The following is a 19,288-nucleotide window of genomic DNA, read 5'->3' as shown; positions in this document are numbered from 1 at the left end:
ACCTAAGGTCATTCTCAATGCAGCACCGTAGCTTATTTTTCCAAACCCTAAATTATATATCATAAATCTTTGATAAATGAGTTATTTTATAAAATTTAATTTTGATGCATTGTCAGTGTAAAACAATTTTACACATGCATTCAATTACGTAATGTCATATCATCAAAAGTAATTACTATTTTCACTAATTGTGTAAATGGTCATCTAAAAGAACGGATATAATTGCATCAGTGTAAAATATTTTACATTATCAGTATATCAAAATTAATTTTTTTTATATTAGTTATTGGTTCAAATTAGAGTGTGGCCCACGCAAAGATTAATAATCCGATTTTTCTTTTCTCATTGACATACTTTGCTATCCAATGATGATATGGGAGCCAAGGTATATGTTGACCATAAATTTACAATTAATTAAGTAAATTAAAGTTTGGAGCTAAATAATAAAAACGCGTGTCATTGTCTTATTTTCATTCATCTTGTCCAGTAGTCCCTCTTTAATTTCTTGGAAACCAGCAAATCAACTGTCACTTTTTTGTGAAATTATTGTTACCTCATTTCCTTCTAGTTCCTTCTTTTGTTCTCTCAAGAGGACTACTAGTATTACCTAAATTACCATCTTCTATGTGCTGCCTACTTCTGGCATGATCCATATCCGGTACCTTTCTTCCTTGTTCTGTTTCTTGTTTTGCAAAGCTTAATTAATCTGTCCTGCACTTGATTTGTTTTAGATATGAACTCACATTCTTATTTTTATATTTTCTTTTAGCCCTTGTAATGATTACTTAGTGGTAGAAGTGTTTTTGTAGATACATGATTACTATTAAAAATTTTACATAGCTTGAGAATATATTCTTGAAATCCTTAATTAGTGTGAGATATCAGCTAATCTTGGAGTAGCTATTTCCATGCTTAGTAATTATAGATGTATTCTTTGAAGGATATCTGATCATTTCATAGACTTTAATTTTGTTTACTTAACAAAACTTAAGCTCATGTCAATATAACCATTAATTAGAATCTCTATTTGTTTAGAGATCTATGTTTTTTTCTCTTTCATTTTTTTCCCCTCAAATGCATTTGCACTGCTTGCAGCATAACTCTTTCTACCCCTGATGAGGTGTGTCCCGTTTAGCTGGTTTCAATGCTACACTACAAGGAAGAACCAACCTCAACAGATTTCAAACCACCCTCAACAATTTTCTTCAGATTTTGGGTTCCAATTTCATACATTCTCCTATGAAGAACTTTTAATAGCCACCAAGCATTTTGCTTCCTCTGGGATACTCGGAAAGGGAAGCTTTGGCATAGTATATCATGGTAAGAGGGTTTCAAATAATAATAATAATAAAGATTCTGATTGTCTTGTCTCTTTGGTGGTGATTGTATTTATTTTATTTTATTTTTATTAACTTTGCGATTTAGGTAAACTTCAAGATGGGAGACAGATTGCAGTCAAATCCTTGCGCGAAAACAATGACAAGAAAGTTCAACAGTTTGTCAATGAAATAGAAGTCTTAAGCAAATTGAGCCATCAAAACCTTGTCCCATTTTATGGCTACTGTCACCGCCATGACCATGAATTCATGCTAGTATTTGAATTTGTTTCCAATGGAACTCTGGCCGATCATCTTCATGGAAAGCGTAAGAAACAAGGCACTCTAGTACCCTGGCATACCAGATTGAACATAGCAATTGAGGCTGCAAGTGCATTGGCTTATCTTCATAATTCAGGAATTATTCACCGCGACATAAAATCCTCCAACATTCTTTTGGATGATAACTTGTGTGTTAAGGTAGCCGATTTTGGCCTTTCGCGCACGCTTCCTTTGGTTGTTTCAACTTCAAAAGAGGCTGCTACTTTTGCTTCTCATGCCTCAACTGCTCCACAAGGAACAAATGGATATATAGACCCTGACTATTTTCAATTTCACAGGGTTTGTGACAAGAGTGATACTTATAGCTTTGGCGTGGTTTTAGCCGAGATTATATCTTCGTTGCCAGCGGTTGATGATACATGGAATCCATATGAGGTACCATTACTGTCTCACCTTGCCATGAACAAAATCCAAAATGAAGCATTGCACGAGTTGGTGGATCCATGCCTTGGTTTTCAACCAGACAATGAGATTGGAGAATCTATAACTGCTGTGGCTGAGTTGGCATTTCAGTGCCTGCAATGTCCTAAGGAACTAAGGCCATCTATGAAGCAGGTGCTAGAGACTCTGCAGGGTATAAAGAAGGGAATATGGGGATTTCACCAAATAACATAGTGTTGGTTTTTGATTTTATCATTTTCATTTAGAAGATGTGTGTGTCTCTATAATATTAGACAGACAAGTGATGTTGTCATTCCCAAAACTGATAATGTTATTCCCCTTTTATGTAATTTATCTAAATTATCCTCAATTCTCATTATTTTATTTTTCATATTTATTTGGGAATAACATATCATAGAAATGTTATGTTATTAATTAAAAAATGACAATATTCCTTCTTACTATTCAAGGTTAATAAACAGATAAAAAAATATAGTAAACTAACTTTTAATTAGTCAATATTAACTAATTTTTGAATTTGGGTTTATAATTTAAGATTTAAGATTAAGAGTTTATAATTTAAAATCTAAAATTTAGGATAAATAAAATAATTTCAAAAAAATTGAGTGAGAGTTAGTTAAAAATAATTAGTTTCCTAGCATTACTCCAAAAAGATTTTTCTTTTGTGCTTTGCAGTCTTATGGATTTTGGCTGGAAATAATTGTGGACGAACTCCAATGTAAATGTGCAAACTAGTGATGACTCTAAAGTCTAAACCTTTCAGGTGCTCTGTATTTTTCTCTTCTTTCAAATTTCTTGGGAAAACAAAAAAGAAACAGAAAGGAAAAACATTTTCTTTTTTGCTTTTATAGTTTTTTATTTTAGGATATGTTGAGTTTTGAGGTCTAATACTCTAGAGTCTAGAATATGTGACTTTTCAGCAAGCTGATAAATTCTTATGCAAAGCATGAGAAATTTCTGAGTGGTGTGCTCCAGGAAGCAGCAGCGACGAACTCACAACCACTCAATATCTTGATACATTAATTAAAAGTGATGTTGAAAAATTAAAATTGTGTAGCGATGACTATTTGTGAAACGAATATGCAATTCTTTCTCTGCAAAACAGGGCAGCACTGAATCAAATAAGTCAAGCACTGAATAGTGAATATCACTTAGAACCGATCTCAAGATTAGGTTAACAATTGCTTGCTCTCCACAATTCTCTTCCGTAGAAAATCGGAGTCACCATTTCATTCAGCAACTTCTTACTTTCCAGAAAGTATGTGTCTGCCTTCAACTATAATCTTTATTTTTATTATTTATTTTGGCGAACAGAAAGTTGAATCCTTCAAGGATTGTTCACCCTTAAATCAATAATTTTCATTGCGTGATAGATTCTACTTAATGATCCAGTGATTAACTCATTGCTTTTTCAATTTACTCATGCTCATTTTAAATAACTTAGCATTTCTTGATTTGAGCAGTGTTGTAGGTATGCTTAATTAAAAAATTATTGCTTTAGGTATTTTAAATAGAAATTCCATAAAAATCAATAGAATAATTAAATTTGAGCATGTATACAGTAATGACCTGATGAGGTTGAGGTGTGATCTTCTTCAGTGCTGCTTCACTAGCACTTCTTCAAATGGTGTTATTCAGATAAAGGGGAAAATCTTCCCCTACTTGATTCTTGCACAAGCAACAAATAATTTTAATAAACGTAATTGTCTTGGAAAGATAGGCTTGAAGAATCTATACTATGGTAAGAGACTACCCCTATATATATATGAAATGAACATTATGAGTAGATTTTCTTTTCTGATAGTAAGTACATGCAGGCAAACTTAGAGATGGGTGTGAGATTGTAATTGAAAGAGTATCATCCAATGACAAGAGGCAAATATTTCAGCAGTTCCTCAATGAAATTTTGGTTTCGAATATCCTGCATCACAAGAATCTCGTGACATTTTGCGGTTATGCCTTTCATCATGAGGAATTCCTGGTAGCACATGAATATCTCTCCAATGGCACTCTTGCTGCTTATCTTGAATGTGAAATCCAACATAATAAATGCACATTACCTTTGCTTACTCGAATGGAAATTGCCATCGATATTGCGAATGCATTGAGCTATCTTCACAAGCATGGCATCATCCACCATAACATAAACTCCAGCAATATTCTGCTAGATAAGAACATGTGTGCTAAAGTTGCTGGCTTGCACTTATCAAGGAAACTTCCAGAGGATGTTTCTGTCAATGCCACCAGCATTGTTTCAATTTCAAGTGATATAGCAAAAAATTGTGTTTACATTGACCCAGAGTATGTGTCTCATGGCAGAGTCAGCACCAAGAATGATGTTTATAGCTTCGGAGTAGTGTTGTGCGATTTGATATCATCCAAGCTTGCTAAGTATTGGGAAGGTTGTGACCGAGAAAGTATTGCTGTCCTTTTAGGCAGAAATATTGAAAATCAAGCTTTGGACAAGGTATTGGATCCAAGAACTGGCTTCCAATCAGACCATAAGATCATGCAGGTGATGACTGCAATGGCAGAGCTTGCACTTAATTGCGTGGGATTTCCACAAGAACAAAGGCCAAATATGGAACAGGTGCTAGATATCCTCAATGGCAAGAGACTAGAGAGATATAAAACAATAGAAGGTGCACAACCTTTTTGACTTTTGTCCCTTTCCACTTCAATGGATTCCACCCATTATGTTGGTTTAGTGCACATATTAAAGTGTACTATAATCAATGAATAATGGTCTAAAACATTCTTAATCTAATCAACGACATGTATTGTTGAACAAAGTCATGAATAAAAAGTGACTTGTATGCAATAGACATGCACCTAACTATTTTTTCCTTTCATTCATCTTTCCCAGCTTTCAGAATCTTTGACTATGCTGATCTCAGAAAAGCTACCATGCAATTTCGTCGAGATAGGATCCTTGGAGAGGGAGGGTTCGGCAGCGTATTTTATGGTAACATGCTAACACTATAAATCCTTCCTGCATATATTTAAAGAATAAAATAGTGCTCATATGTTTCATATTCTTGTACAATTTTATACTTATAGTAGAGATGTTTGGTTGGGGATGAAATATGAGATGGAAATTTTATGATTGATTAAATGCATAAATTTAAACATATATATGGTTTTATGAAAGTTTATTTTAACTTTGTTTTTATTCTCACCGTTTCTACTATGTCAAACATACAAGCCAACATTCTTACAACCTTATGCTTAGTTTCTGTTGTTATTTTTGACCAACCCACATTCAATTTCACTACTTATCAACTTACAATTGTAAGAACTCTCATATTTTTATCACAATTCACACAACATATGAGACTTAAGAACAATAGGTATGCATAATTTGTTCTTTTGGCTTGCCACTGATATTAGGAAAACTTCAAGATGGACTTGAAGTTGCAATAAAACGTTTCCACAACATGCGGGAAAATTCTCTTAAGCAATTCATGAATGAAATCGAGATCTTAAGACTCTTGCACCATAGAAACCTGGTTTCACTCTACGGCCGCAGCTCTGGTGAACATAACGAACTCTTTCTAGTCTATGAGTACGTCCCCAATGGCACTGTCTCTAGACATATTCATGGAGGTAAAATTGAAAAGCTACCATGGCTTACTAGATTGAATATTGCCATAGAAACTGCAACTGCATTGGCATATCTTCATGATTCAGGTATCATACACCGTGATGTAAAAGGAAGTAATATCCTCTTGGATGAAATTTTTTCTGTTAAAGTTGCAGATTTCGGACTCTCACGGTCCCAACCAGATTATGTTACTCATGTGTCAACAGCTCCAGCAGGGACAAATGCCTATATGGATCCGGAATATTTCCAAACAGGCAGGGTTTCCTATAGAAGTGATGTATATAGCTTTGGAGTGGTCTTGTTTGAGCTCATATCATCTAAACCTGCATTTTGGAGGGATGTCCCACACGGCGAGGCGGTTGGCCTCGCAAAGTTTGCAATAATCAAACTGTTAAATAACACATTGAAGGAGCTAGTAGATCCAGATATTGGCTATGATTCAGATAAAGATGTAACGGAAATGGTAACAGCAGTGGCAGAGTTGGCCTTTCAGTGCATTCAGTGTCCTAAAGAGCTTAGACCTTCCATGAAACAGGTGCTGGAGACCCTTGAGGGTATAAAGAAGGGAACATGGGGATTCAACCAGATAACTTAGTCTCAATTCTCTGCTATTGCATATTTATATCTCCAGTTACCTGATTCTTATTCACCATTTCTTGACAGTTTGAACTCATCCTATAAGCATAATTCTATTTCTTCTGTTAAATTTATCGTTCAAAGTTTATTGAGATGTAGCATATATTTATATATCTATTTGCAATATATAATTTTGAAGACACAAGCTATGGCATATCGTGGTGCTACTACTTTGAATTCTGTTAGAGTACTACATCATTCTATTGCGTTAATTGTTATTCTCTTCTTTAATATAATGATCATTCTTCTACAAAAGTCCTATTTGAAATTGAGTGTCATTAGAAATGTATTGAAGAACTTGCATACGCTCATGACCATGTAATATACAGTAGCCATAAAAATGGACAAGATTTTGATGGCTCATTTGACTTAAAACATTTAAAATCCATTAATGGTTGAATCTTCTTTCCTTGACTTTCACTGATGAAATTTCATCCATTGAAATTGCTTCATCTTTTTAAGAGCACCAAGCTCTGCTGTTTGTTGTTGAGTGACATGTAAGTCTGATTGGTTTGTCCCTAGATCTGATGGATTATTTCTTCCTACATGCATGAAAATTGTGAATTATAACCATCACGTAACTGAATAGAACTTCATGAAATCTGAAATTAAGACTATGTTATTTGGTTGAATCCCCATGTTCCCTTCTTTATTCCTTCTAGGGTCTCCAGCACCTGTTTCATAGAAGGTCTAGGATCTTTAGGACACTGCACACACTGAAATGCTAACTCTGCCACAGCTGTTATCATTTCCCATCAACTTTTTATCTGAACCAAACTTGAAAATTGGATCCACGAGCTCCTCCATTGCATTGTTTAACATCTTAGTGATTCCAAACTTGGCTAGAGTAACACTCTCTCCATCATCCAACAAGCTAGGTGGTTTCAATGATATGAGCTCAAACAAGACCACGCCAAAGCTGTAGACATCACTTCTATCACTGACTCTTCCAGATTCATAGTAATCCGGATCTATGTAAGCGTGAGTTCCCACTGGCATGGTTGAAACATGTGTAATAGAACTTGGAAGTGACCTTGAGAGTCCAAAATCTGCAACCTTAACAGTCAAGTTTTCATCCAAGAGAATGTTGCTTCCTTTCACATTGCGATGGATGATGCCTGAATCATGAAGATATACTAACGTGGTTGCAGTTTCAATGGCAATGTTCAATCTAGTAAGCCATGATAACTTTTCACTGGAAGGTCCTTGAAGACATTTAGAAAGGGTGCCGTTGGAGATGTACTCATACACTAGAAGATGGTTCTTCCTGTGACGAGAGCTGCCGCCATAAAGTAACACCAAATTTTGATGCTGCAAGAGACTTAAGATCTCTATTTCTTTCATGAATTGATTGATGGACTTTTCTATCTCGTTGTGGAAATGTTTTACTGCAATTTCGCGCCCATCCTTAAGTTTTCCTAATCACAAATGCACATCATTAAAACAGAAAACTTTACAAATCAACTTCATCTATGAAAATTTTACTCCATTTTTCACTTTTAGCCAAACATAACTCTATCCCTCTATTGACTGATTACAGCATAGCTCACAAAGGTTATTGTCTAAAATTTGAAACAATCACAGAGATTGAGTTTTGAAACTAGTGGGGATTTTTATACGACAATCTTTAAGAGAATAAGGTCCCATTGGTACAAATTTTTTTTCTTTAAATATATGCAGAAAAAAGGTGTCATTTGTTAGCATCTTACCATAGTAGACAGTGGCAAACCCTCCCTTTCCAAGGCAAGTGTCAAAATGTTTAGTTGCTTCTTCAAGTTCAGCATGGTGGAAGATTTTAAAAGCTGAGACAGATGGATTCATAATAAAGAAGTAGTTAACCCTTTGTTAATTATGCTAACACCAAAACGACTGTGTGAAAACCATGAAGGATTAAAAGGGACAAAGAAAATGATCTCAAACCTTTTTCTGAGTTTACTTCAAATCTCTCTTTTCTTATACCATTGAGGATCTCTAGCACTTGTTCCATGTTTGGCCTTAGTTCTTGTGGAGAATTCATGCACTCAAGTGCAAGCTCTGCTACAGCAGTTATCATCTGCTTGATTTTATGGTCTGATTGGAAGCCAAGTCTTGGATCCAACACCTTGTTCATATCTTGGCTTCCAATTTTTTTGCTTAAAATTGTAGCAATACTCTCTTCCTCGCAACCTTTCCAATACTTAGCGAGTTTGATGATATAAGCTCACACAAAACCACTCCAAAGCTGTAAACATCAACTGTGGCACCAACCCTGCCATATGATACATATTCTGGGTCTATGTAACCACGTGTCCCTACTAAATCACTTGTAACATAGGTATCATCGATTGAAACTCCTTCTGGAAGTTTCCTTGACAAATGTAAGCCACCAAGTTTAGCACAAAGGTTCTTGTCTAGCAGAATATTGTGGGATTTTACATTGCGATGGACGATGCCATGATAATGAAGATAGCTCAATGCATTTGCAGCATCAATTGCAATGTCTAATCTAGTGAGCCAATGCAGTGTGCTGCTTTGTGACATTTCAAGTTGAAGATAAGAAGCAAGAGTGCCATTTGAGAGGTATTCATGTGCTAGCAGGAACTCCTTATGATGAAAGGCACAACCATGAAATGACACCAGATTCTTATGAGGTAAGATATTTGAGATCAAATCTTCATAGAGGAACTGCTGGAATATGTGCATCTCATTATTGGAATATCTTTCAATTGCAACCTCACGCCCATTCTTTTTGTCTACAAGTGTATACCACCAGAAGAAAGTAAATCTAAACCATATATTCTTTCATATGTGTCTTTTCCCACTAAGTTGGATTGACTACATAGATCAAAGAAGTCATCGTGCCGCTTCTAAGTGTTGAGTTCATTGAATAACTAAACCTTGATGATGACAAACCTTTGATATAGTTCTTATTTACTTGTGTGCATCAATATCTTATTCAGGTATTGCAGGTCAACAAAAGGAAAGATCTTCTAAGACCAATAATGCAGCAAGCAATATTTCAGGCATATCAGCATTCATTGAGGAAAATCTCCTATTACCGGATCGTGACTAACAATTCTAAGCTAGGTTGAGCTTAGGTGTTAAGAGTCCGGTTTGAACTTTTTGATTGGTGTTTGTAATATATTTGATTATAGTGAAAATTTCACCATAGTTTGTGGTGAAGATTGGATGTAGGTCTCATTGCCTATGGAGACTGAACCAGGATATATGGTTGTCTCATCTTCTTCCCTCATCTTTGTTAGTGTCATTTCGATGCAAGACAAAAACGAAAATAATCTCCTGTATTATTGATTTACTGCTCTAACAATTTTAAAGTATTATATTTCCTTTGATTTCTTGACTCAACCCCCTTCTTAAGGCTTAGGGAAACCTTCACTAAGTATTGATGCGACAAAGTTTTATGTTGGTTGTCTTCAGCCTAACACAACCCTACATGGATTCAAAGACAGCCTTGCATCATGGCTATATTTTGGGATGCGACAAAGTTTTATCTAAGCTGTTGGAGGCCTAACACAACTCTACCAGGATCCAAAGACATGTCGAGTTTCTTTCGTACGTGTGATGTGTATGCTACATATTGAGAGTGAAACACTGAGATGACTAGTACCCTATTAACCATTCAATGAGATATAGACTCAACTTATATTGTATTCACATCTCATCTGATAGTGAACAATGGAGAACTGAGAATGTAAAACCATGTAGGTGCATATAACAACTATTCCTTATTCTCTTACCATGGTAAACTTTCTCCAAGCCTATCTTTCCAAGCATATTACATTGGTCAAAATTATTTGTAACTTTTGCAAGTTCCCGGTAGGATAAGATTGGCCACTTTATCTGAATTGAATCATTTGGAGATGTGCCAGAAGAAGTTCCGGGGAAGCAGCTTTGAAAGAGATCACTACACAACCTCATAAGGTCAGTACAAAGTGAAGTATGGCCACTTGTTCTGCTTAAGGATAACAATGTCACATAATTAGAAAAATAAATAAATAAATAAAATCATTTGAATTTTTACAGAAAAAGAGTGAATAATTGCTAGATAGAAAACAATAGTTACCTACTTCTTATTAAGAGCGAAAATATATTTCTTGATCATTTTGATAAATAAATCCAAAAACAAATTCTAACCTTCTAACATTTTTCAGGAATTAGTAACTATGGATAAATTATCCCTGGTAGTGCAGAAATTAAAATAGGAAATAAAAAAACTGTCAAAGAACACATAGTCAAGGGAAATGCACAATAACATTACAACAGGACAAGAAACTACTTTGAATGGGTCATGTAACCAAAAGCAAAATGTAATTGGATATTTCAATATATCTTTGTGTTAATTCCTTCTTTGTAAGGTCCATGAAAAGTTATTCATACAAATTATAAATTTAAGACCAAAGAAAATTCCCGTTTAGTTAGATGAAATAGCAGCACTGATACAAGGAAACATATCATACTTTTCAAACCACAAAACATCAAAGAAAGTAGTGAAAAGAAAGTATTAAGAACAGAACATACCTCTAGAAACGTTGAGGTTGCTTAATAAAATGGTAACAACAATGATCTTCCCAAAGGAATTAAGAGCAAATAAATAAAACAAAAATAATACTGCTTAATCCTAAGATACAGTACTTTTAAGCGATTTTTAGCACCATAAAAAGACAAAGCAAGACCAAGACGAGTGTAAAGCAAGTCAGCAGTCAACACATAGACACGCTATTGCAAGTTGTCAAGTGATAATGACACGCTATTTGGTTCAGCTGATATAATTTGGAAGAAACAATGAAGGAGAAAAGAAGCATTAGAAAGCCATATAAGTACGAAGCATAGTTATATGGAACGCATTGCCTTCTGGTACAGAAACAGATTCGTGGTACACCACATGTAAAATATTTTATATGGAAAATATACTTACGACATTCCGGTACGCAGATGAATTATGAGTTGATATGCATGAATTGTTTACACAGTACATCACTTAATTGGTGAATTCATGTAACCATGGAATGAAGGAAGAACAAATAAGCAAAATATATTAACTTGGACCCTATGCTTGGTACGGGTTTCTAGATAGAACATACAAGGCATAAGGGAGAGACAAGACTCAAAGGTTATGACTCTATTTCTACCTCTACACTCTCTCATACTCCAAGCAGATTTCTATCTCCTTATATTTTGGTATTTCTGTTTTGAGACGGTTATCAACCAAGCCTAATTGATGCTATCTTATTTGGTAAAATCGCCGTGTTCTGTGCTTTATGCCCTGAAGGGTCTCTAGCACCTGCTTCATGGATGGCCTTAGTTCCTTAGAACATTGCAGGCACTGAATGGCAACCCTGCCACAGCTGTTATGGCTTCTCCTATCTCATTGTCAGATTGAAAACCAAGGCATGGATCCACCAGCTCATAAAATTCTTGGTTTTGGATTTTGCTCATGATAAGACTAAGTTTTAACTTCATGCTGATCTCTATTCAGATCCAAAGCTTTCATGGATGTTAAGATCTCAGACAAAAACCACCCCAAAAATTTTAAATGTCACTTTTGTCACTAACCCTGTAATATTGGAAATACAGAGTGTCCATATAGCCATTAAATAGTAAATAGTAACCTCTTGTGAAGAAGTTGAAACAACCAACAGAAGAGTGTGCAAAAGGCCAAAATCTGCGACCTTAATGCAGAAGTTTTAATCCAAAAGAATGTTAGCAGATTTTACATCACGGCGAATAATGCCAGAATTGTGAAGATAAGCCAATGCACTTGCAGCCTCAATTGCTATATTCAATCCTGTATGCAAAGGTAGTGGAGTGCTTTATGTCTTTTATGGCTGCCATGAAATGTTTTGGAATATTAGCATGAGTTCAAGACCATGGTAACAGTAGCCATAAAACGAAACAAGATTTTGATGGCTTATTTGACTTAAGACTTTGATTTCATTCTTGAACTGTTGAAGCTTGTGTTTATTTTCACACGGTCTTTCATCCATCTTTAAGTTCTGCTAAAGTAACATGCATGGCAAAGCTTACCATGAAATACTGTGCCGAAGGTTCCCTGTCCAAGTATCCTAGAGGGACTAAAATACTCGGTTGGTTCTTTCTTGTAGTTGTAGGTGCAGCATTGGAACCAAGCAGAAGGGACGCACCTCATTTGGTTAGAAACAGTTGGAACCTGTATACATGCTAATCATTTGAGAAAAGAAAAAAAACATTGATTAGGACATAAAATAAAGTAATACAGTGTAATTATGAATGATATGATAGATTCCATTTTAGATATATATTTCTAAGCAAACTAAAGTTTCTGGTTAATCGTTCAATTCTAGCGCACATTGACACCGTTTGGATTATTTAACCCTTTATTTTCTTAATAGAATTATGTTATGGCATAAGGGTTTGGAATTTGTCCTTCAAGCTCAAAACTTGCCCACACAAATAAACACAATTAGTTATGACATGCATGTTTTTCAAAGAGGAACTTGTTGTAAGGCAAAACTTGTAAAAGAAAATTGCTAAACTAAGAATCTATTCTTAATATATAAAAGTAGACGCAAAAGTTTCAGAAATTATTTTTCTTATGGAACTCATGGTGGTGTATTGGGTGAATATTGGTGCATGAGGTGTTTTGCTGAAATGTGGACGTGGTCAACACGCCGGGGGCGTGGTGACAGAGCCGGTCAGCAGCTCCCCATCAACAAGCCGGGGGCGTGGTTAAGTGGCGACCGGACAATGGTGGCAGACCCCTGCCATCACGCGGGGGGCGTGGTGCTGCGGAACCCGTGAAGCGGTTGCTGGGTTCCAATGCTGCAGCAGTATCACGGGGGGAAGCAACCCCCCACCCCGGTAACCAGTAAGAGACCTCAACCCCAGTATAAATTCCATCTCTTCCCTTCCATTGAAGCACAATGAGTGTGGGGGTTACTACTGAGAGAGGGAAAAAACGGGTATAGGGTGTGTTAAAAAAGAAAGAGTGTGCTGATAATACATTAAAAGAAGAAGAGGGTATTCGTAGCAGTAGTTAGTAGCGAGGGTTCAGGTTTACGAAAAAGAAAAAATTATTGAAAAAAAAATATTATTAGTTTGTAGTGACTTAAAAATGGTACGTAATTATACAGCACCAAAAGAACATATTATCAATTATTTGGATCATCTAATTTATGTAAGTTGATGAATTTTATTTTTTTATGTATTTAAAATTTTTAAATTTTGTCACTGTTAGTATGGTATAAATATATAATAAGATTATTATTTTTTTGTATTTTATGAATTATTTTAGAATAAAATTTTAAATAATATTATATGTTATTATTTTAAATATAAACGTAAGTATATAATTTTTTTTCTTATAATAGGATTAATTTTATGATATAAAATAGTATAATAGAATCTATATTTTATATTTTTTGTGATGAGTATACTAATGAATAAATAAATAAATAAGTATTTTGATTGATAAACATATAATTAAATATTCTATTTAATATTCGGAAAAAGATCGTTTATATTTATTTATTTATTTAAAAAAAGAAGTGTAAGTATAAATATATGTATTTATAATATTTAAAGAAATGAATAAATATTAGATAAATAAATTTTTTTCGTTGAAAATAAATAAATGTTAAATGAGTAATAATATTTCGTTGAAAATAAATAAATATGCTAATATTTGTTAAATATTTTAATAAATAAGATATTAAAATAAATATGTGAATATTTATTATTTGTAAGAATTATTATTTAATTAATCTAACAGATTTATCTTTGTTTATGCAGCCAAACAGGAATTTGTTGGTACGTAAATTGGATCCGCCCCAGACGTGGAACCCGATGGTCGAGAACTACTTACGCGCCACGGGATTCTACCACGTCTCTAGGATTGGGGTGATAAGAGGATTTCACCCCTTATTAGCTGCTCTGGTTGAGAGGTGGAGGCCGGAAACTCATACCTTTGTATTGCCGGTCGGTGAGGTTACAGTGACATTGGAAGATGTCGCTCATATATTTGGCCTACCCATTGATGGAGAGCCTGTGAGTGGATGGACTGATAGTAGTGGCGACTTCCTGCAGAGTCAGAGCATCGCGATATTTGGTCGTGAACCAGTAGTCAGTCGTTCCTCGAAATCCTATATAAAGTTGGGTTGGGTTCGACGTATTAGAGATGCAGAGCTGTTGGACACTGAGGAGTCCATTAGGAGATACGTCAGATATCAGATCTTCTATTTGTTAGGGTCGACCCTATTCACGGATAAGTCGACCGCATACACCCATGCGAAGTATCTACCATTACTTCGCGATTTCGAGCGGATCCATACATATAGTTGGGGTTCAGCATGTCTCGCACATCTTTACAGAGCACTATGCCGTGCATCACGATATGATACAAAGGAGATGGATGGCCCTCTGAATCTGTTGTTTGTTTGGGCATGGGAGCGAATGCCGTGTATTGCTCCCGTACCGAGACAGACCCTTCCACCGGCTGAAATACCAGTTGCCATGAGGTAATAATTCTTATTTTAGTCCTGCGTTATATTAACGATGCATGTTGGATTTACGGTGACTTATGTAAATTTTTTCACTTAATCATGTTTCAGGTGGAGTCATTCGGAACGGACAACAATGTGGTTATCGAAGACCGTTGCGAGTTTCAGGCATGATATAGACTACATGCAGGAGGTAAATATTTATGTTTCTTGTGATTCGTATTTTCAAATATTAATGTTAGGGTTCTAATATACCAATAATACGTGGCAGTTTGAGTGGCGGCCGTACGACGGATTGATCATACCGGACGAGTTGCATGGTCATCTTGAGGTGTGTGACATCGTTGTTCCTTTGTTGTCGTTTGAGTGTGTCGAATGGCATCCTGTGGATCGAGTGATGCGTCAGTTTGGGTATGCACAACCTCCCCCGCGAGAAGCAAGGGACATTCCGCTCGACCAGCATTGCATCGTTCTTCGCGGAGTACAACTTCATGACTGGACAGTTTTGCATAGGACATGGATAGGAGAGTGGGCCAATAGGCGAAACAGTCGGTTGCGGGATCAGTACCCCGTTCCAACCTGGGACTTTTTACCCACGGTGGAGTACCGAGATTGGTACGTGGCCTCGTACGGACATATACTAAGATTGTCTGAGTACGTTCCTCAGCATCCACAGCCACCTGCACCACAGCCACCTGCACCTCAAGGTCCACCTCAGCATGCAGTGTTTGAGCTGTTTCCTTATTATATACCACAGCCACCGGACCACAGTCATGGTAGCCGTCACACTCAGGACAGTCACCACTCTCAGTACTCTCAGGGCAGTCACCACTCTCAGAGCAATCACCACTCTCGGCACTCTCAGCACAGCCACCACTCTCGACACTCTTAGCACAGCCACCACTCGCAGCACTCTCAGCACGGTCACCAGGGTCAGTCCGGGTCGGCCACTCTGGGTGTGGATGACTCAGTTCCAGGTCACCCATATGACCTACGGACGGAGCAAAATCTACCTGATAGGTATACTCCGTTGCGGTTCGATTAGGGCATGATGGGTAAGGGACTGAACTGGTTGGTACGAAAGAAGTGAGCTTGGGTTTAGGATTTTTAGCTTTAATTTTAAGTATTAAGTTAATGTAACTCGTATTTAATGTTTTATTTGTTGACCTATGTATTCGGTAGTTAATCTGTTGTATAATTAATTCACGAGAACAGTTGATGATAATATTAACCTGACATTAAACATCAATGGATAGACTCAAATTGAAAAATACAAACACGATTAACATCAAAAGCATCACTTAGACAAGACTCAAATTTAAAAATACAAACACGACAATTTTAAAAATCATTCTCCCGCACCACTCGGTCCAGCACGCTGAGGACATCGACTCCGACTATGACCCTGAGCACCACAGAGACGGCATATCCGAGGACCACGCATGTCGTGTGAGTCCATTTCATTCAAGTATCTGGTCAATTTGGGCCGACCTTTCGACGTTCGCCTCAAGGCGGGATTAGCGACCAATGTGGGTCCCTCATAGGCAGGCCATGTCTCGGGATCACCTAATGGTGTGAACTCAAATCTATATACCTTACGAACCTCTGTGATCTTGTACACATCATGCACATAAAACTGCCAATCGAGACGCTGGTTAGCACAACAAGCAATAACATGGCGACATGGTAGTCGTTCAACCTGAAAGTGCCCATAGTTACACGTCCGTCGCGCAAGATCAACAACTAACACCTTTCCGCTAGTCATTTTGTGCACCTCAAATACCTCATTTCGTCTATCGAACCAGTGCACAACTATATTCCCAGCTTGTTGTATATTTGCTTCTATCCGCTGTTGTGCAAATACTGAGTAAGTAAATCCAGCACGCTTCCGTTTGTGAGTCTCGGCACTCTTCCGTGTAAACAGTTCATTTAACCGATAATATGTTGCTCGGACCAGCGCCAACACAGGTAGATTACTCCTCCACCGTTCTTGAATATCCTATGTTGACAACAAGCTTTTGCAAGTGAGGGACTTTGAATGCCCTTAGGAAGTTGCTGCCGAGGTGCCTTATACAAAACAACCACCATGCTCTTGGAGGTTGCCAGTCACCTCCGGAACGATTTACTGCTGCCCAGATTGACTCATGCCGGTCGGAGATCATACCCACTCCGTCTTTTCTAACAACATGCATTCGCAGATTTCTAAGAAAAAATGCCACGCATTAGCTGTCTCCCCTTCCACCAAGGCAAAAGCGATAGGCACAATATTCTGGTTCCCATCTTGTGCAACAGCGACTAGAAATGTACCTTTATATTTTCTGTACAGGTGTGTGCCGTCAACCTGAACTAGGGGCTTGCAATGCCTGAATGCCCTAATGCATGGATTGAAACTCCAAAATACACGATGAAGTATTTTTACACCGTGCGCTTCCTCATTCCCGTTGTACAGTGGTCGTGTTTCTATTTGGACAACTGAACCAGGCATCTTCTGAACTATGATCGAGAGCCACCATGGCAAGGCTTGGTAAGAATCCTCCCAACCACCAAAAACCTTCGCTATGGACTTCTGCTTTTCCAACCAAGCCTTTCGGTAACTGATGGTATAGTTAAACCTTGACTGGACTTCCGCTATTATAGATTTCACCTTGATGGACGGGTCAGTCTCGACCAATGGTCTTATCGCCTCAGCAACTGTATCCGAGTCCAACTTGGAATGATCTTGTGAAATCATTCCCATTGTACACATGTGCCTACCGTTGTTTCTGCGTATCTCCCAGCAACCTTTTTTCCGTATCAAGCTGGCTTGGATAAGCCAGTCGCACCCACGCCCATACATCTTGCATTTTGCATAGAACGTCTGTGGTTCAGACTCATACACATCATAGTCAACTCCTCTAGAGATAGTGTAACTTCTAATTGCTGCGACGACTGACTTTCTAGAACTGTATTCCATTCCAATCCGGAACTCTCCGTCCTCAGGATTAGCAATGCCTACAGAAAGCCGAAATCATCATTCATTTATCAATCCAAAGTATAAATTAGCAAAAACTTATTATTCAGTCAACACGTACCTATGTTTGCATATTCCGAAAATTCTGGGGCATGGATGGCGTCGAGATCTAACTCACGCATAAAAGGTGGAACGCACATCGGTTGACTGCTCGAGGGATGAACCACTACATTGTCCGCTTCTGCCTCAACTCACACATCACCATCCTCGTCTTCGTCGCCAGCTTCATAAGTGGCTTCAAAGTCCTCTTCGCTGTCACTATGCATTCTTTCGTACACTGCAACTCTATCATCTTCTATATCTAAATCATTTTGAATCCCTGTTTCCTCTACGGCTTCAAACTCAACGTACAACTCAATCTGTGGCTGTCACATCTGAGTCTGCCGGTGAATTTGAAACATATTCTGCATACTCGCTTCGTCAGTGATCGGTATGGTATCAAATTGTATTAGACCACCAAAAACTACAACTGGATTCCGGTACATAATTCTGCTCACTCGCATCGACATACCGTTCTCCATGCTTTGAAAGAGACCGTTCTGAAGCTCTATTAACGTCATAGTGCACGTAACCACAAATAAAAACGGATTATGGCACACAAACCTCACTCTCTCATGAGTATTCTGTACTATTTCACCATTGTGATACACCACCAAATTTGCGGTACCCTCCATTATACCCCAACACACTCAAAGAACACTCAAGGCACACACTTATTCTGAATGAAAATGGCACCAAGATCTGCCTTATATAGAGGGAAGCATTCAACACGCCCCCACGTGCTGCGTGTCTCATCCAATCACGTGTTGCCACGTGTCAGCACGCCCCCCGCGTGTTGACTCAGCACGCCCACCGCGTGCAGTCTGCCTTAGCCAACCAGGAACTGCCACGTGTCAGCACGCCCACTGCGTACTGACTCAGCACGCCCCCACATGCTGCGTGTAGCACTGCCATGTGGCCTCCACGCCCCCGGCGTGCTGTGTTGACACTGCCACGTGTGCTCCACGCCCCTGGCGTGGTGCTGCATGTTCCACGCCCCCCGTGTGTTGACCTTCTACCTGACACGTCCACCCATGTGTAAATACACTATGTTCCCCCATTCTCAGCCAATACACCACTGTTTACCCCATAACCAAATTCTTGAGTTCATAAGTTTACCCACATTACTTTTAAGACATCTTTCTCTTTCTACTAATGACATGTCAGCAACATTGCTTACTTGGCAAAATTTTAGAATCAACCACTTAATTTTTGTCAAATCATCTATTATTTCCAAATCAACAAAAAAATAAAATATATAAAAATTTGTAACGAAATTTGTAACCTACAGAGATATTGAATTCATATTCCTATGTTTATTATATTTCACCGTTATAAATAATACAATAAATTTATAACCCCAATAATTAATTTATTAATTTCTATAAATAACTCATTAAATGTAATAAACATCTATATTACAAATGTCATAATAATATTATTAATCATAATAAATTTTATGTTA

General features: G+C 37.4%; 6 protein-coding genes and 1 long non-coding RNA gene across 10 annotated transcripts; 3 read left to right on the top strand and 4 right to left on the bottom strand.

Annotated features, from left to right (window-relative positions):
- The first annotated feature begins 499 nt into the window (after positions 1–499).
- Positions 500–2,409, top strand: LOC112751083 (LEAF RUST 10 DISEASE-RESISTANCE LOCUS RECEPTOR-LIKE PROTEIN KINASE-like 1.1). Its single transcript, XM_025800114.3, has 3 exons — positions 500–658; positions 1,096–1,320; positions 1,426–2,409. The coding sequence occupies exons 2-3, from the start codon at positions 1,116–1,118 to the stop codon at positions 2,271–2,273; spliced, it is 1,053 nt and encodes a 350-aa protein (XP_025655899.1). The 5' UTR covers positions 500–658; positions 1,096–1,115; the 3' UTR covers positions 2,274–2,409.
- A 523-nt stretch (positions 2,410–2,932) lies between these two features.
- LOC112751080 (LEAF RUST 10 DISEASE-RESISTANCE LOCUS RECEPTOR-LIKE PROTEIN KINASE-like 1.1) lies at positions 2,933–6,442 on the top strand. Of its 4 annotated transcripts, none has more exons than XM_072217110.1 (6): positions 2,956–3,318; positions 3,623–3,801; positions 3,878–4,702; positions 4,927–5,025; positions 5,451–5,666; positions 5,820–6,442. In XM_072217110.1, exons 2-6 carry the CDS (start codon positions 3,633–3,635, stop codon positions 6,257–6,259), a joined length of 1,749 nt encoding a protein of 582 aa, XP_072073211.1. In that variant the 5' UTR covers positions 2,956–3,318; positions 3,623–3,632; the 3' UTR covers positions 6,260–6,442. The 4 variants fall into 4 exon arrangements, with proteins under 4 accessions (XP_025655883.1, XP_072073211.1, XP_072073210.1 ...); XM_072217109.1 differs by having other exon boundaries at positions 5,814–6,442; XM_025800098.3 differs by having other exon boundaries at positions 2,933–3,318; positions 5,451–6,442.
- A 312-nt stretch (positions 6,443–6,754) lies between these two features.
- LOC112751081 (LEAF RUST 10 DISEASE-RESISTANCE LOCUS RECEPTOR-LIKE PROTEIN KINASE-like 1.4) lies at positions 6,755–8,524 on the bottom strand. Its single transcript, XM_025800102.3, has 3 exons — positions 8,221–8,524; positions 8,010–8,102; positions 6,755–7,718 (listed from the first exon to the last, which is right to left on the bottom strand). The coding sequence occupies exons 1-3, from the start codon at positions 8,408–8,410 to the stop codon at positions 7,000–7,002; spliced, it is 1,002 nt and encodes a 333-aa protein (XP_025655887.1). The 5' UTR covers positions 8,411–8,524; the 3' UTR covers positions 6,755–6,999.
- LOC140173136 (LEAF RUST 10 DISEASE-RESISTANCE LOCUS RECEPTOR-LIKE PROTEIN KINASE-like 1.3) lies at positions 8,434–8,982 on the bottom strand. The gene has a single exon (XM_072218252.1). It carries the CDS (start codon positions 8,980–8,982, stop codon positions 8,434–8,436), a length of 549 nt encoding a protein of 182 aa, XP_072074353.1.
- Positions 8,983–11,833: 2,851 nt separating this feature from the next.
- Positions 11,834–13,282, bottom strand: LOC112749145 (uncharacterized). The gene is made up of 2 exons (XR_011872461.1): positions 12,325–13,282; positions 11,834–12,125 (listed from the first exon to the last, which is right to left on the bottom strand). It is a non-coding gene; the product is annotated as an uncharacterized lncRNA (long non-coding RNA).
- An 839-nt stretch (positions 13,283–14,121) lies between these two features.
- On the top strand, positions 14,122–15,073 carry LOC112747217 (protein MAIN-LIKE 2-like). Its single transcript, XM_072218251.1, has 3 exons — positions 14,122–14,792; positions 14,886–14,967; positions 15,017–15,073. The coding sequence occupies exons 1-3, from the start codon at positions 14,122–14,124 to the stop codon at positions 15,071–15,073; spliced, it is 810 nt and encodes a 269-aa protein (XP_072074352.1).
- Positions 15,074–16,122: 1,049 nt separating this feature from the next.
- LOC140179385 (uncharacterized) lies at positions 16,123–17,924 on the bottom strand. Its single transcript, XM_072218250.1, has 3 exons — positions 17,846–17,924; positions 16,939–17,765; positions 16,123–16,773 (listed from the first exon to the last, which is right to left on the bottom strand). The coding sequence occupies exons 1-3, from the start codon at positions 17,922–17,924 to the stop codon at positions 16,123–16,125; spliced, it is 1,557 nt and encodes a 518-aa protein (XP_072074351.1).
- Positions 17,925–19,288: the final 1,364 nt, after the last annotated feature.

Source organism: Arachis hypogaea, chromosome 15 (genome assembly GCF_003086295.3).
Source record: "Arachis hypogaea cultivar Tifrunner chromosome 15, arahy.Tifrunner.gnm2.J5K5, whole genome shotgun sequence".
Lineage (NCBI taxonomy): Eukaryota > Viridiplantae > Streptophyta > Magnoliopsida > Fabales > Fabaceae > Arachis > Arachis hypogaea.
The sequence above is the reverse complement of the archived record's forward strand: the minus strand, read 5'-3'. Positions and strand labels throughout refer to the sequence as shown.

Excerpts from the sequence above, each read along its gene's own strand:
- LOC140179385 (XM_072218250.1), bottom strand. The coding sequence starts at position 17,924 with ATGTGCGTTCCACCTTTTATGCGTGAGTTAGATCTCGACGCCATCCAT. Across the intron at positions 17,766-17,845 it reads TTCGGAATATGCAAACATAG|GCATTGCTAATCCTGAGGAC; the intron begins GTACGTGTTGAC and ends GGCTTTCTGTAG. Across the intron at positions 16,774-16,938 it reads TGTTAGAAAAGACGGAGTGG|GATATTCAAGAACGGTGGAG; the intron begins GTATGATCTCCG and ends TTGTCAACATAG.
- LOC112751083 (XM_025800114.3), top strand. The coding sequence starts at position 1,116 with ATGAGGTGTGTCCCGTTTAGCTGGTTTCAATGCTACACTACAAGGAAG. Across the intron at positions 1,321-1,425 it reads CTTTGGCATAGTATATCATG|GTAAACTTCAAGATGGGAGA; the intron begins GTAAGAGGGTTT and ends TTTGCGATTTAG.
- LOC112751081 (XM_025800102.3), bottom strand. The coding sequence starts at position 8,410 with ATGAACAAGGTGTTGGATCCAAGACTTGGCTTCCAATCAGACCATAAA. Across the intron at positions 8,103-8,220 it reads TGAAGTAAACTCAGAAAAAG|CTTTTAAAATCTTCCACCAT; the intron begins GTTTGAGATCAT and ends CATCTGTCTCAG. Across the intron at positions 7,719-8,009 it reads GTTTGCCACTGTCTACTATG|GAAAACTTAAGGATGGGCGC; the intron begins GTAAGATGCTAA and ends ATTTGTGATTAG.
- LOC112747217 (XM_072218251.1), top strand. The coding sequence starts at position 14,122 with ATGGTCGAGAACTACTTACGCGCCACGGGATTCTACCACGTCTCTAGG. Across the intron at positions 14,793-14,885 it reads GAAATACCAGTTGCCATGAG|GTGGAGTCATTCGGAACGGA; the intron begins GTAATAATTCTT and ends ATCATGTTTCAG. Across the intron at positions 14,968-15,016 it reads ATATAGACTACATGCAGGAG|GGTTCTAATATACCAATAAT; the intron begins GTAAATATTTAT and ends TATTAATGTTAG.
- LOC112751080 (XM_025800098.3), top strand. The coding sequence starts at position 3,633 with ATGAGGTTGAGGTGTGATCTTCTTCAGTGCTGCTTCACTAGCACTTCT. Across the intron at positions 3,802-3,877 it reads CTTGAAGAATCTATACTATG|GCAAACTTAGAGATGGGTGT; the intron begins GTAAGAGACTAC and ends AAGTACATGCAG. Across the intron at positions 4,703-4,926 it reads GAGATATAAAACAATAGAAG|CTTTCAGAATCTTTGACTAT; the intron begins GTGCACAACCTT and ends CATCTTTCCCAG.
- LOC140173136 (XM_072218252.1), bottom strand. The coding sequence starts at position 8,982 with ATGCACATATTCCAGCAGTTCCTCTATGAAGATTTGATCTCAAATATC.